The sequence below is a fragment of the Xenopus laevis genome, chromosome 9_10S (genome assembly GCF_017654675.1).
Source record: "Xenopus laevis strain J_2021 chromosome 9_10S, Xenopus_laevis_v10.1, whole genome shotgun sequence".
Lineage (NCBI taxonomy): Eukaryota > Metazoa > Chordata > Amphibia > Anura > Pipidae > Xenopus > Xenopus laevis.
This window is the reverse complement of record NC_054388.1, coordinates 80,480,617-80,497,100: the sequence shown is the minus strand read 5'-3', so window position 1 is coordinate 80,497,100 and position 16,484 is coordinate 80,480,617. Positions and strand designations below refer to the sequence as shown.

At 42.6% G+C, this 16,484-nt stretch overlaps 1 protein-coding gene across 1 annotated transcript in view; it reads left to right on the top strand.

Annotated features, from left to right (window-relative positions):
• Positions 1 to 16,484, top strand: part of LOC108703065 (carboxypeptidase O) — a 39,788-nt gene that overhangs the window by 17,948 nt on the left and 5,356 nt on the right. Inside the window, 5 exon segments of the mRNA XM_018239017.2 lie at positions 6,991 to 7,105; positions 9,394 to 9,495; positions 9,869 to 9,973; positions 10,198 to 10,308; positions 10,481 to 10,571. Coding sequence (XP_018094506.2) covers positions 6,991 to 7,105; positions 9,394 to 9,495; positions 9,869 to 9,973; positions 10,198 to 10,308; positions 10,481 to 10,571 — 524 coding nt within the window.

Sequence of the window (16,484 nt, the reverse complement as noted above, 5' to 3'; positions counted from 1 at the left end):
GGAGAAACTTTTAGTTTATGTCTCTAACTGAGTTTTTGATATGAGAGTTTCATTTCCAGACCACTGTTATTAAATTATAGACATGTGAAATGCAAGACTTTGTACATTAAAATTGAAAGGGTACTGGGAATTTATCTCAATGGCAGTGCCTCCACAAAGTGGGATCCAGGGATACACCTACAGGTGGCCCCACTAGGAAACAATAATTAAACATACCAGTGCTGCAAACAAAATATAACTTTATGCAGAAATAAAGAAAGGCAAATAGCAATTGCTATCGATATTAACCCTGTCCTGGGGTACCCGTGTGGTAAGCCCACCCAAGGCAAAGTCCCAAGCTCAGAGAAAATACAGAGAGTATAAACTCAGTTTACACAATTTTTTTCCACTTAGATATTTGTTTATTCTAAAAAAGGCTCTGTTTAGTTAAATATACACCCATTGTTATGGTCTGTAGGATTAGGAGCCCAAGGACTGACAGAAAATACTCTTTAGGTGTAGTCGGGGAGCCCCACCTAAATTCGGTTTTCACCGACGCTCTTTTGGGGCCCCGGAACATTCTGTTGTGGAATAGGCGGGGATCCTCTAACATTGCCAAGGTATCTAGAGTCAAGGTACAAAAAGGATCAGGAAGAGACAAGTCGTGGACAGGTGTAGAGTCAAAATGCAGGCAGCAGGGTTCGGAGGTCAGAAGACTAAGATTAAGGCTTTAGCTGCAGTCAGGATCTGAGAGCCAACTTGGACACTCGATACAAGCCAAAAGTGCCTATTATTTTTTGAATATGGCGACATGCATGACGTCACTGCGTCCGCCGAGGTCATGATGCAACACCATTGAGCATGCACATCAATGCTGCCTTTGCGAATGCGCACCTAACATTACTTATGGCCAGAGGCACCTGGGGTCCGGCGCATCTGAAGAATGCATGCCAGTCTCGCAGGGCGCCTTACAGTACCCCTCCTCTCAGGAGCACCCACTGGGTGCTTCCAAGGCTTTTCTGGAATTTTTTTTATGAAACAACTTAACTAATCGAGGGGCATGAGTGTCCTTGGCAGCAACCCAACACCTCTCCACAGGACCAAATTCAATGAATGAGGTATTGAATGTTACTTCTAAATCTGCGAGAGTCAATGATCTCCTGGGCCTCAAATTCTTGATACCCATCGACCAGGATAGGAGAAGGGGAAGAACAATTGGAAGAAAAAGCGTTGTTGATCACAGGTTTGAGGAGAGAGACATGGAAGGAGTTGGAAATCTTCATTCTCTTCCACCTTCTGTACTCAGAGTAGACGTTCCCGCGGCTGAAGTTGCGGTACGAGACTTTAACTCCATTTGGTCATCTGCTCATAAGACCCTTGATAAATCCTTGGTCTGTCAAAAGAAGGCAGCTGATAAACGTTGCAAGTCTGTTCCTTGTTTTAATGTTGGTGATTCTGTATGGCTGTCCACTAAGAACATTAAGCTTCGTGTTCCTTCTCCTAAACTGGGGCCCTGGAACTTTCTGCTGCAGAATAGGCGGGGATCCTCAAACACTGCCAAGGTTTCTGGAGTCAAGGTACAAAAAGGATCAGGCAGAGACAAGTCGTGGACAGGTGTAGGGTCAAAATGCAAGCAGCAGGGTTCGGAGGTCAAAAGACAGGCAAAAGGGTCGAAAATCCAGTAGATCCAGGCCCAGATTTGCGACACAAGCAGTTTTCTTGCCGGAGCACTAGCGCCAAATGGCTAGTGCTCCAAAACCAAGCTAAGAGGATGCACATGCATGCTATCTTTAGAGAGGGAGGGGGCGGCGGAGGACGCCGGCTTCCGGGCACCCTCAGGGCAAATCCGGCCCTGAGTAGATGCAATAGATAAAGGCTTTACCTGCAGCCTGGAACTGAGAGCCAGCTTGGGCACTTAATACAAGCCAAAAGTGCTTGTTTTATTTTGAATTTGGCACCATGCATGACGTCACTGCGTCCGCCGACATCATCCCGCACCGACATTGCGCACGTCAATGCTGCCTTTGCACATGCAAGCCTAACCTTACTTGCGGCCAGAGGCACCCAGGGACCGGTGCGTCTGAAGGTATACGCGCCGGTTTCCCAGGGCGCCTTACACCTGTCTGGTACTTCATGGGTTAAGTCATTTAGACAATGCCAGAAGCATTTATTCTGCCTTCCACATACCCCTATCCATTACCACCCAACTGGGTTTATTAAGATGTTAACAGCTGACAAGGCAAACAATAGATACATAAAGAATACACTTAGGGGAGAGGGCCCATGAAATGAAATGATTCTTCATTGAGCAGAATCTGTGATAAATGAGAAGGATAAGATTTATTTGAATGAACAATGCAATCTCATTTAAATGGAGAGTAGAAAGGCGGGACTGGACCTTCTTTTAATCCAGCAATATTTCAGTGTGTGTATTATGCAAGGTATCAGGGGACAGCTTAAGATAGATGAAACAGGTTCCATTTAACAAGTACTGCTCATTTTAATAATAATGTGTTTCTACTCTTCGTATTGTAGGTGGCATTTATGAGCTGAATTAATGCTTACATTTAAAAAAAATACTGTTAACCACTTCAGTTTCAGAAAAACCTAATGGCATAATGCACAGCAATGCATACTTTATTCTTCTTCAGCTGAATCAGTTAATGTGTAAAACACTTCATGCTTTACCAAATCTGCGCTTTATCGACTAGATATAAACATTTATTTCATTAGTCTCAATTTATTCATCAGATTTTTCACAGCATTACAATAATTGATGGCAGGGCACCACTGCCTCTCATATTAGGAAGGATATAAAGCAATCGAACATTAACAGCTACTATGGGATTTTTCCTTGTGTATATATTCTTGCGTTAGATATTAAATTTAGAGTAGAGGATGACCTTTATAGCCAACCGAGGAGCTATTATGCATGCATGGAATTTCTTATCCCATTATTCCTGTTTCTTAGAAATAATTCTATGCATTGTAAAATCAAGGCCCACCTTTTATATTGCCTTTTTTACAACCATGAGCAGTTTTGATGTAAAGGTTATTTTTTTTGTGCACTGTTTATGATTAGGGATAATATGCGTTTCAGTGAGTGGAGAGGTTTTGTACTTATGTACTTATGTAAGCTGCTAGGAAATACCCCTTATCCATGTATATACTGTACAAGATTAATAGCCAGGTTAGAGGCAATAGCACATGGGGTGATTTGAGCTACAAAACACCACGTGGGACATTCACTAAGATTCGTTATTGCGCCAGCGTCCGCTTCGCCGTGCTTCGCCAGGCGTATTTTCGCCAGCGCTACGCAAATTCACTAAAATCCGAAGTTGCGCTCAGGGGAAGCGTAAGGTTGCATAGTTGCGCTAGCGTTAATTCGCCAAGCAAAGCAAAGTTACGCTAGCGATGGTTAATTTGCATACGCGACAAATTCAAGTTACAATGGAGGTATATGTAGCAGCACTACACAAGCCTGGGAAACCTTCAAAACAGCAAATACAATTTTTATTTTGCCCTACACATGTGCCTACTGTATAGTTAAGTTGCCATGAGTTAGGAAATGTAGGGGTGAAGGAGGGTAGCCCCAAAAAAATTTTCGATCTTTTTCAGCCTATCACCCATAAAAAATGAAAAAACGCCAGCGTTTTTTGAGACTTAGAAATTTTTTTAACTTTTTTTGAAGCAATCCCTATCTACTCTATTGCACTTCGCCTGGTTTGAGGTGGCGAAGGAAGTCTGGCGTAAAAGGTAGCGTTCTGAAAAATGAGCAAATTTGCCAGGCGTAAGGGTGCGAAGTAACACTAGCGAATTTAAGCCAGCGACCATTAGTGAACCGGCGAATTAACGAAATTGCGTTATTCTGGCGAATTCACGCTAGCGTTAGGCGCTTTTTTGTTTAGTGAATTTGCCCCTATGTGTTGTTCACCTCCACACCCATGTTAATGTGCTCTCTCACACCAGCAGACCAGATTCAATCCATAAGCAATAAAGTAGGATGAAGCTTTTCAAACGCAGGCTCTGCTGCAACAAACTTTTATTCATTTAGGACATGTTTCGGATCACATGGATCCTTTTTCAAGTGTAAATCACAATTGTTTAACACCAAACCCACAGTGATGCTCCTCCCTCCGTATTGTCATTAATTAATCCCAATTAATCCATTAGTGCTGCAGAAATGTTACAAGTCTTTCTATTTTCTTTATAGTGCCTAGTTTATATGCAGCCATACATCTTGTCAGAAAAACGCCTCAAATGTGTCACCATTAAATAAACATAGTAGTGCCATACCTGAAAATACTGAAACATTCAAACACTTAAAAACAATGTTACCAAAACTTAAAACCAATTACAATAATTGAATTCAAAATTGCATACTTGATTCTAGGTACTACTCTCAAAGGAGCCTACCTGACCCACTTGATCCACAGAAACATGCATCTCTAAAGGACAATGTACCTTACATTTTTGTAGCTCAAAATAGTTTACATTTAGGCATTGAACCCAAGTCCTTTTATTTTAGATTCGACAATGAGAGCACAATCAGCATGTGCCTCTTGACGTCAGCACCCACTCTATAGGTGCTATGAAATTATGGAGAACTGCAGAACTGGGTAACTGGTGGGACCTTACAGTCTGCTTCACTGTGAACTTACATATATTACCAAAAATAACCTCTGAAGCAGTGCTACTAGTTACATAATTAGACCAGGTTGAAAAAAGACCAACCCCTCATCCATACATAAATCCACTGACCCTTCCATACACTCACATAAACTATATATACTCATACACTGACTATAGATTTTAGTATCACAATAGCCTTGGATATTAGGCTTGTCCAAGAAATCGTCCAAGCCATTCTTAAAGGCATTAAAATAATTGCTATCTGTTTGCAGAGTAAAAGAAAGTTACCAACGCTTTAAAATTGCAGCCACCACTCTCTACATAGTGTATAGCTGAGATTCACAAAAGGTAAATAAACACATAACAGACACTATTAGATAACATTAAATAGCTTTATTATGTGGGCATTTCGCTAAAACAGAAGGTAGAATAGATTATGCAGAAATCTAAAGGTTTACATGAAAGATATTTCAGTAGGGCTATCACTGTGGCTCAAATGCCAGCAAAGTGTGTGTGTGGGGTGGGTAGTATCCCATCATAAATGGGTGAAAGGGGCATATGCCTAGGATTCACCATCAACTGCAGTAACTTCAGAATGAAGCATCGCGCAGAAATAACAGACCCCTCATTAATAACCTGTAAGAGTTATACTATTTTGTACTTTATTTTTCTTGCTTAATCTATTCATTTCCTTAGAGCACACAGTGTCTGCAGGCCAGGTAGCATTAATATTCATAATTATTCTTAGTGACAGATAATGCACACACAGGGCACAGAATTGAAAGATTCCAATTAAATATGCTTCTTTTAACTTTACATCTTTACTACAGACTCTTCTTTCAACCACAGACCTATACTTGTTGGGTCTAATAATTCTAACAATAACAACAGAATTAAAGACAGCACTTATTCTCAAGAAACATTGATATGTGTAAAGTAGCTTTATGGCAGTACCACCACAGATTTGTTGGGGAAGTTACCTGGGCACAAGCATTCTCAGGGTAGTGAAGATGTCTCTGATGTGCCGGCAAGCAAGTTGCCCTGAGTTGGGTTCCAGAGGCACATGTGAGAGGCCCCCTGCTATGCTGTACCATTTGAAAGAGTTTGTGAAGTAAGGGAGCTAATGGTAAGTGGTAGAAAGGAACTCTAACAAAAGGTTGTATGATACTGTGGCCAAACTAAGCTCAATATGTGTGTTTTGCAAATACAGCCACTCCTGTCTAAGAAGGAACATGCTGTTTTCCTCTATTTGCCCTAAAATTGTAATCCCACCCAAACCAACCCCAACAGTCTGGAACAATTCTCTCTGAAAGAAAACTGTTTCAGGGTTCTACAAGCAGAGTGCGTCAATTAGTGGCAAGTGAATCAGCCCTGTTATTGACGTCAGTCTGCAAGTGACACACTTTTAAAAAAAACTTTTGTTGCCAACAGACAACAGATCATCCCCCCAGATGTTGAAATTCTAGGGGAAAAGGCTGCATTGTGGGTAAAAACATAGAGTGTGAACTTCATTTTGCACTCAGATTAGAAATACGACTTCCAATCTGTTTATACTAAGCATACTGTTTATACGCCAATGCCTTGTTGTCATTACACTGTACAGGATTGTAGTTAACTTTTTGGCCATCCAACCACAGCAGAAACTATCACTTATATTAACAGAGCTACCCCACCATTTTCCATTCTGCGGCACCTCTTAAAAAGCAGTTAGCAATGGATTATTTCTTTACGTTACAAAAGCAGTCACTGGCTAACAGCCTTAAAAAGGGTCCCATAAAAATACAGGGTCCTCTAAGTGCTGTTTTGTCTTTTTTCATACTGTATAGAATCTGCCCACTTGGCAGATTACATTTCAGGAAATCCACACAAAATGTACATGGTTTCATACTATGCAAAGTGTCCAAACACGTGGAATGCTACAATCCAACGGTCTAACCTATTTTGCTTATAGCCCCTTAATATAGAAATGCAACCATATGATTTTCATAATGCAGACATGCATTGTATTTCCCCCTGTTCTAGTGCTGATTGTATGTCTAGAAGTGGGATCATATGTATTTATTTACATTTTTAATAGAACTGATAAGTACATATAGGATTTTATAGAATCCCCAGCACATTGACACAACACACAAGGGTCAGTTTAATCAGAGACCAATTAACCTGTCTGAATGTTTTATATTGTGGGAGGAAACCAGAGAACCCATAGGAAACTCATCCAGACTCAGGGAGAACATACAAACAGTACCAGGTCAGAAATGAACACAAGACGACAGCAATTCAAGGCAGCAATGCTTGTTGATCAGGATAAGAATATCATTAATTTGTAATACTGAATCAGATTTATTTTACTTTTTTTCCTTTATCTAATTTTTTCAGAATTCTGATCGACAATATAAAACACATAGCGGACAATAAAACAGAGACCAAAGAAACCAGGAGTAAGAAGTCCGTCACTTCATATAACTACACCACATATCATCCAATGAATGAGGTAAATGAAATTAATTAATAAAAGAGGAGCAAACTTGCTTCACCCTGTCTGAAAATAAGTTGCTCTCTGCTGGGATCTTCAGAGCATTGAATTGACTGTTGCCAGGCAGAGTGGAACAACTTAAAAATATATCATCCAAAAAAAAAAAATACACCTGAAAATAACCTGCAATATGTTTTATTACATTACTGTTGAAAATTATTGTTTAGCTTATTTTTTAAAAATATACAGTGGCTCAGTTACAAATGTAAGTGCAACAATGGGTGCAAATCTACCCAAAAATGCAGCATTTTCTCCTGAATTCCAGCAAATTAAATAGTGGCCGCAACTTGTGCTTCTGTCACGATCGGCACCCAGAATCCAGAACCAATGCTAGGCTCCCTGGTCTCGGCTCTTTCTTCTGCCTTTAACAGCCGCCTTTCACTTCGGGAGGAGCCCTCGGCTAATTGGATGCCGCCAGGTCTTATTAAGAGAGGAGCCAAGCTAAGGGTTCTGGACAAGCAGAGGGGCAAAGTCTTTTGGCCAAAAGGTCAACATTCAAAGAGCAGGCAGAAAGCGTAGTCAAAACCAGGCCAGGTCAGTGAAGGCCGAATACAATCGGAGTCATACAGGCAAGGGTCAAAACCAGGGTATCAATCAAGAAGAGTCAGACAGGCACGGGTCAGAATACAGATTTAAGAATAGTCAATTACCAGGCAGGTGTCAGAATCACAGAAGACAGATTAATCAGGCAGGCAGGGGTCAAACCAGGAATCAGATTCAAGATACAAACAGGCAAAGCACTCAGGAAGAACCTATAACTGGCAATGAAAAAATACAAAAGGCCACTTTAAATATCTTTGAATTTCGCGCCATTGCCACATGATGGCGCAGCGGTTGTCCCCGCCAAGCCGCTAGACCACCAGGGTGAGTAGCTATTACAGCTCCATTCACCAGTAATGAAGGTAATTTTCATTCACTTCGGTAACTCATGGTTCATTTTGCATGTTTTTGCTGACTTGCTTGTTGTGCCTGCAATGAAGCAATGCTTTTGGTGATGGAAATATCATTAGCATGTGATTTATTATGTGCAAGCCATCTTTGTAGATACAATACTCAAGGGAAACCCTTAGAATAACACCACCTACCACCTCTGTTAATTCCAGGGTTCCATTATGCTGTGCATTTTCTTCTTTTTCACCTAGCATATTTATCCAGCAAAGTGGTAATAGACAGATGAATATCTATTGACCCAAGTACTGTGGTGAATAGCACTTGGATAGATGCAATTTTTTGTAAACTTTTTTGCGCTTTTCAACTATAGTAAACTATCCCGCTAGACTAGAGCTTTCTATGCCACTTTTCTTCAGTGGGTGAGAAATAGGGATGGGCAAATCTTTTCTCCTTGTGTCGCCGTAGAAATGATGGCCATAGTATGGCGTCGTGCGACAAAAAAAAGTTGCGCATCAAAAAAAATTTCACCGCGCGTCAAAATTTTTTTGTTGCCCATAGACTTTAATGGGCGTCAGCGACATTTCACCTGCGGCAAATTTTATTCACTTGCAGCAAAGATATTTCTAATGTCATCATCTAGCTGTTGGTAGAGCACAAAACAGAGCATAATTATCTATCTGTATGCATATTGTATTGATATTGTATTATGCATATTGTATTGATATTCCCTTCACCTTTGCTAATTTTGAGGATTAGCAAAGGTGAAGGGAAAATACAATCATATTATGTTTTCTTATTGTACCTCATCTATTTTCCTTTTGTTAAAAACAAAACATTGGGCTGCTCTGTTTTGATGTAAGAGATAAAGGGATCATGACCTCTTTCTTTGGGTGAGATGGAGTAGGATCCACATACATGGAATATAGTAACCTTAATTTTGTATTAAGAAGTACATTAGCATAGGGCGGTCTAAGGGGCTAGATGTGGCCTGCAAAAATGGCCATACTTGGTATAAGCCTTTTAAATGAAAACATTGCATACAAACAGTGGGAGAACTGACCCACAGTGGATAACTGCTTACAACAAAGAAAACATTGGATATACTGCATAAGTGTATCTGTACCTCCCTCACCTTCATTGGGTTTGTGCAGACAAAGGTGACTTAGTGTCACCACATTCACTAAAAAGACTGCATTGGCTTCAAATCGATCAAGAAATATATTACTTTCATGTGTCGGAGCCAACTTACATGATAACCTTATATTTGTCAGATAATGGTTGAAATTACAGAGTTAGGCTTTTGGTTATTATAAAACAATGAACTATGGCTGAAAGTACGCTATTATTATCCACAGATTTATGACTGGATGAATGGAATAGCAATACATCACAGTGACTTGGTGACACAACATCTTTTGGGTTTCACATATGAGTCAAAGCCTATGCAGTATCTAAAGGTAACCTTTTATAAATGTACCAATTATGGCTGGCTTCACTTGGACCAAGTAGGCAAACCAATCTGCTGATTTCTGACCAGCATAGTAGACTATCATGTGTTTAGAGTCCCCAAACTAGTATTTTGATCAATCCCAACAGACACTAAAATACTTGTTTGGCCTAAGCACCCTTCAGGTCAGGAATTAAAACTTGGCTAAGCAAGTGCTCTGGTGAATGGCATGTATATTTTTATCCTTTAGTTTTACTGTATAGAACTGTATAGAACCTATATATAGTATTGCAGATGCCGCAGTAACTGACACCGCTTAGACATTTCAACCATTCTAACAGATCTTTTATTATTTATTACCCTTTGTGTGTCATGTTGAACAGATCAGTCAGCCATCTGTAAATCATAAAAAAATTGTTTGGATTGATTGTGGAATCCACGCAAGGGAATGGATTGCACCTGCCTTCTGCCAATGGTTTGTGAAAGAGGTATGATATCCTACCATTCACATAGCAAATATGCTGTTGTTATTAAAACAGAAACATTTTAACTTTTAATAAGTATTAATATTCAAAATGTCAGATGTATTGCACAACAGGTTTTTTTTTTTTACTCACCTTCTTTAACAGGATTCAACATGTAATGATTACTAGGATTATAGACTGCATAGAGGGATAATCTCCACATTAATTCCTATACTCCTCTCAAGCAGATTGTACGGAATTATCAAAATGATCAAAGGATTAGAAAAATCCTCCAGAATTTAGACATATATGTCTTGCCAGTTCTCAATATTGATGGCTATATCTACTCTTGGACAAAAGTAAGTCTGGCAAATTGTACGTTTTTTTTCTCACTTTTTACTTAAATACATTATATTATAAAAATATTTTTTTATACTGTATATGCTATAACATCCTTTGTCTATTTCAGTGTCTTATTACAACTTTCAGTATTGAAAAAATGCCTAAATGTATTCCTGCTTCTTTCTTTAGGAAAGGCTCTGGAGAAAAAATCGTTCTCAGTATGGGAATGGTACCTGCTATGGCGTGGACCTTAACCGCAACTTTAATGTATCGTGGTGCAGTATGTGATGTATTCAATGACACAAAAACCATATGGGAAAATAACAGAGATTTTTAGATGAATATAATGAACCAACTTTGTACATTTAAATTTTAATACTATATGTGAAATGAGGATTCAAAAATGAACTTGAACTTGAGCATTATCTTATGGCATATTAGACATTCTCAATATAAATTCAGTACCATTTCTAAAATAATCAAAGAAAGTTATTTTTTTTTAAAAAAAAGTGCAAACAATCAAATGATAAAATATACCTACTTGTTACAGTGCAGTATGCAGATGTAGAACTTGGCTACAGGTATATTCTTTTCTGTGATCATTAGTAGTTGATTTACTACAGAAATTTAAAAAAAAACTAAATAAAGCTAATTTCAGAGAGGCGCACACTTAGGTGCACATTGTAATGGGCCCGAAGGCGCAGCAGTAATAGTGCGGACCAAAGAGGAGACAAAACCAGGTTCGAGGTACAAAAGGGTTTATCCAGAAGAATCGTCAGGGTACAGGCAAAAGGTCAGTTCAGGCGGCAAACAACGGAGACAAGGAAACAGGCAAAGATCGGTACACAGAAAATCAGAATAAGAAGTCACACCCAGGAACATAAGTCAATGGAACCTATAATTGGGCAAGGAAGGAAAGGGCAATGGGGTTTAAATAGTCCATGGCTTGGCGCCGAAATGTTGACGCGCTGGCGTCAGACGCAGACGCCAGCGTCCCCACGCTGACGCCCTGACACCGGCGCCCGATTCTGACGCCGGCGTCCGTTCCGTCGCCGGCGACCAATCCCAGATCGAGAAGATGCCGATGTCACAGGACAGCGCCCAGCAGGAGCCATGCGGTGGAGCAGAAGGTCGCCATCTTGGACGCCATCTTGGGTGAGTGTCATAGTCTCCATTACAGTACCCCCTTCCCTAGGGGGGGCCTCAGGACCACTGGGACCAGGACGAGAAGGAAACTGTTTGTGGAACCTGCGGACAAGGATGGGAGCATGAACGTCAGACTTCCTCACCCAGGAGCATTCCTCAGGACCGAAACCCTTCCACTCAATGAGATATTGGAGAGCACCCCTGGAAAAGCGAGAGTCCAAGATTCTGCTAACTTCAAACTCCGAAAGATCATTGACGACAACAGGAGCTGTGGAAGAAGAAGAGGGAGAAGAGACTGCGGGTTTAAGGAGAGACACATGAAACACATTAGGGATCCTCATCTCAGGCGGAAGAAGAAGACGGACAGCCACAGGATTGATGACCTCGATGATGGGAAAGGGACCGATGAACTTGGGACCAAGTTTAGGAGAGGGAATCTTGAGACGAATATTTCGAGTGGACAACCAAACCTTATCACCAAGAGAGTAAGTTGGCGAAGCAATCCTCTTTTTGTCGGCAAATTTCTTCTGGGAAGAAGCACTTTTTTCCAAATTAGCGGCCGTAGCATGCCAGATGGCCATCATATGGGCTGCTTGATCATTGGCGGCAGGCACGTTGGTAAGTAGGAGGTCCTGAGGAAATGCCAAAGGGTTTAAACCATAAACACAGAAAAATGGAGACTTCTGGGAAGAAGAATGAAGGGAATTGTTGTGGGCAAATTCCGCCCATGGAAGAAGGTCCGACCAGTCATCCTGACACAAGGACACATGACAATGCAGGAACTGCTCTAATGCTTGATTGACACGTTCGGCGGCCCCGTTGGACTGAGGATGGTAAGCGGAAGAAAATTGAAGAGAAATATTCAAGGCTTTGCACAGTGACCTCCAAAACTTAGACACAAACTGAGGACCACGATCAGACACGATTTCAGCAGGAAAGCCATGGAGACGAAAAATATGTTTGATGAAGAGTTCAGAAAGTTCCGGAGCAGATGGCAGTTTGCGGAGAGGAGTGAAATGAGCCATCTTACTAAATCTGTCGATCACCACCCAGATGACAGTGTGGCCGGAAGAACTTGGAAGATTGACAATAAAATCCATGGCAAGATGAGTCCAAGGTCTAGAAGGGATGGGTAAAGGCAACAAAAAACCCTTTGGGGGAGAATGTCCAGACTTAGAAACGGCACAGGTGGAACAAGAGGAAACAAAGTCTTTAACATCCTTCCTTAAAGATGGCCACCAAACCAGACAAAAGTTCAGTAGTTTTTTTAATCCCAGGATGACCGGCCTGTTTAGAATTGTGAGAATGAGACAAAATGGCAAGACGAAATTCAGGAGGAACAAAAGCTAGACCCAGGGGAGTCTCTTCAGGGGCAGAAGCTTGAGCGGAGAGTATCTGAGGAGCACAGGCAGGAAACAAGGCTGCGATAATCTTGGAAGAAGGAATAACAGGTTCAGGGTCCTCGGAGCAAGAATCCTCAGGAATAAAGCTTCTGGATAGTGCATCGGCCTTCCTGTTTCTGGACCCAGGGCGAAAAGTAATGACAAAATTAAAACGAGAAAAGAAAAGTGCCCACCTGGCTTGCCGGGGATTGAGGCGTTTGAGGGACTGAATAAATTCGAGATTCTTGTGATCAGTAAAGATCGTTACCGGAACAGAGGAACCTTCTAATAAGTGTCTCCATTCTTCTAAGGCCAGTTTAACAGCAAGTAGCTCCCGGTTGCCAACGTCGTAGTTCTGTTCTGGGGAAGAAAATTTTTTGGAAAGAAAAGCACATGGATGAAGTTTACCATCAGAAGAAGATCTCTGAGATAACACAGCTCCAGCACCGATGTCCGAGGCGTCAACTTCGATGAAGAAGGGTTGAAGAGGCTCGGGGTGTCTAAGGATTGGAGCGGAGGAAAATGCTTCCTTGAGAGACTTGAAGGCTTCCATCCAAAGCTAGAGGGGGCCAGTGTTGAGGTTTGTTTCCACCACGGATCAAAGCAAGAATTGGAGAAAGTCTGGAAGAAAAGTTTTTAATGAACTGTCTATAGTAATTTGCGAAGCCAACAAACCTTTGAACAGCTTTAACGCTGGTAGGAAGAGGCCAGTCCAGGATTGCGGAGACCTTGGCCGGATCCATTTTGAAGCCAAGAGAAGAAATAATATAACCAAGAAAAGGAATAGAAGAGACTTCGAAGATGCACTTTTCCAACTTGGCGTAAAGATGATTTTTCCTCAGTCTGGATAGTACTTCACGTACTTGGTTGCGATGTTCCTGGAGATCCTTAGAAAAAATAAGAATATCATCCAAATAGACGACCACACACTGCCCCAATAAATCTCGAAAAATGTCATTAACGAATTCCTGGAAGACCGCAGGGGCATTACAGAGACCAAAAGGCATGACCAGGTACTCATAATGACCATCACGAGTATTGAAGGCGGTCTTCCACTCGTCCCCCTCACGAATCCGAATGAGGTTATAGGCCCCACGAAGATCCAACTTAGTAAAAAGGCTGGCACCCCTGAGTTGATCGAACAGTTCAGAAATGAGAGGAAGAGGGTACCTGTTTTTAATGGTGATTTTGTTAAGTCCTCTGTAGTCAATGCAGGGCCGCAAACTACCATCTTTCTTTTCAACAAAGAAGAACCCCGCTCCTGCAGGGGAGATGGAAGGACGAATAAATCCTCTCTGAAGATTCTCCTGGATATAGGACTTCATAGCAGAAGTCTCCGAGGGAGAAAGTGGGTAGGTGCGGCCACGAGGAGGCATGGAACCGGATAAAAGTTCTATAGGGCAGTCGTATGGACGATGAGGTGGAAGATTCTCGGCAGAACTTTTATTGAAGACATCGGCAAATGCTTGATAGGCAGAGGGAAGAGAAGGGTTTGAAGACACAGAAGAAATTTTAACGACAGGAACAGCGGGTAAACAGTTCTGTAAACAAAATGGGCTCCACCTGGAAACTTGTGTAGAGGCCCAATCGATAACAGGATTATGGAGACACAACCATGGTAGACCTAGAACAACTGGAGTGGAGGGGCAATCGATAAGAAGAAAGGACAGTCTTTCCAAATGCATAGTGCCCACCTTGAAAGAGAGTTCTTGAGTAGACTGCGAGATGATAGCAGAAGACAAGGGACGATCATCAATCGCCAGGACTCGAAGCGGATTCGCCAAGGACTGGAGAGGAATGGAATGGTTTTCAGCGAACACTCGGTCCATGAAATTTCCAGCAGCGCCTGAATCAAGGAAGGCCTGAGAAGAAATTTTTTTGGAACCAAACTGGATCTGCACTGGGAGGAGGAAACGTTGAGCAGAAGAATGGGGAGAACGACAAATCCCACCCAGGTAAGTCTCCCCAAACTTACCTAGGCTTTGGCGTTTCCCGGCTTCACTGGGCATTCATGAGCAAAGTGAGCTTTGCCCCCGCAGTAGAGACATAACCCCGCCGCCCTTCTCCGATTCTTCTCCTGTTCGGAAAGACGGGCCCGTCCGATCTGCATCGGTTCCTCTGCTGGTAAAGAAGAGGAAGAAGCAGAAGCCGCAGGAGTTGGAGAGGGCGAGATGTAAGCAGGATCGTAGAGCAAGGGTCTCTGGAAACGGGGGGCCAGGATAGGCTGAAATCGGGAATTCCTCTTGGAGCGTTCTCGATCTAGTTCGACCTGGAATTCCCTCTGGCGGGTATCCACCTTCACGGCCAGGGTGACCAGGTCCTCCCATCTGGAGGGAATTTCTCGGGACACCAGGTCGTTCTTTATCCGCATAGCTAATCCATTGTAAAAGGCTGCATGGTAACCATCGTTGTTCCAAGAAGTCTCCGCCACCAGAGTGCGAAATTCTATGGCATACTCGGAGACCGAGCGGACGCCTTGCTGCAGTTGGAAAAGCCTAGCGGAGGATGCAGTGGCACGACCTGGAGCATCAAACACCGTACGGAGTTCTTGGACAAATGCCCTGGCGTTGTCAATCAGTGGATCCTCCTTTTCCCAAAAGGGCGATGCCCACTCCAAAGCCTTTCCCTGTAGACGAGTGATTATATAACCCACTTTGGCACGTTCAGAAACGAACTGACCTGGCAGCAGGGCGAACTGAATCTCGCACTGGTTGATAAAGCCCCTGCACGCTTCCGGATCACCGCTGAAAAGAGGTGGAGCAGGGAGACGCGGTTCAGAAACCTGGAGCGGAATAGGAATGGCCGGAGCAGGCACTACCGCAGGAGCCGCAGGAGACAGAGCAGACAACTTCTCCAGAATCGCCTCAAGGGCCTGGCCAAAATGGGATCGCTGAGCTTCATATGTTTTCATCCGAGAAGCCAATCCACGAATGGCCCCTCCGACATCAAGAGGTGCTTGGGCCTCCTCCGAAGGGTCCATGGCCCAATTATACTGTAATGGGCCCGAAGGCGCAGCAGTAATAGTGCGGACCAAAGAGGAGACAAAACCAGGTTCGAGGTACAAAAGGGTTTATCCAGAAGAATCGTCAGGGTACAGGCAAAAGGTCAGTTCAGGCGGCAAACAACGGAGACAAGGAAACAGGCAAAGATCGGTACACAGAAAATCAGAATAAGAAGTCACACCCAGGAACACAAGTCAATGGAACCTATAATTGGGCAAGGAAGGAAAGGGCAATGGGGTTTAAATAGTCCATGGCTTGGTGCCGAAATGTTGACGCGCTGGCGTCAGACGCAGACGCCAGCGTCCCCACACTGACGCCCTGACGCCGGCGTCCGTTCCGTCGCCGGCGACCAATCCCAGATCGAGAAGATGCCGATGTCACAGGACAGCGCCCAGCAGGAGCCATGCGGTGGAGCAGAAGGTCGCCATCTTGGACGCCATCTTGGGTGAGTGTCATAGTTTCCATTACACACATTTACTAAGCTCGAGTGAAGGATTCGAAATAAAAAACTTTGAATTTTTTTATTTTTGAATTTTTTTGGGGGTATTTCGACCATCGAATAGGCTACTACGACCTTCGACTACGACTTTGACTTCGATTTGAACGATTCAAACTAAAAATCGTTCGACTATTCGACCATTCGACTATTCGACCAGTCGAAGT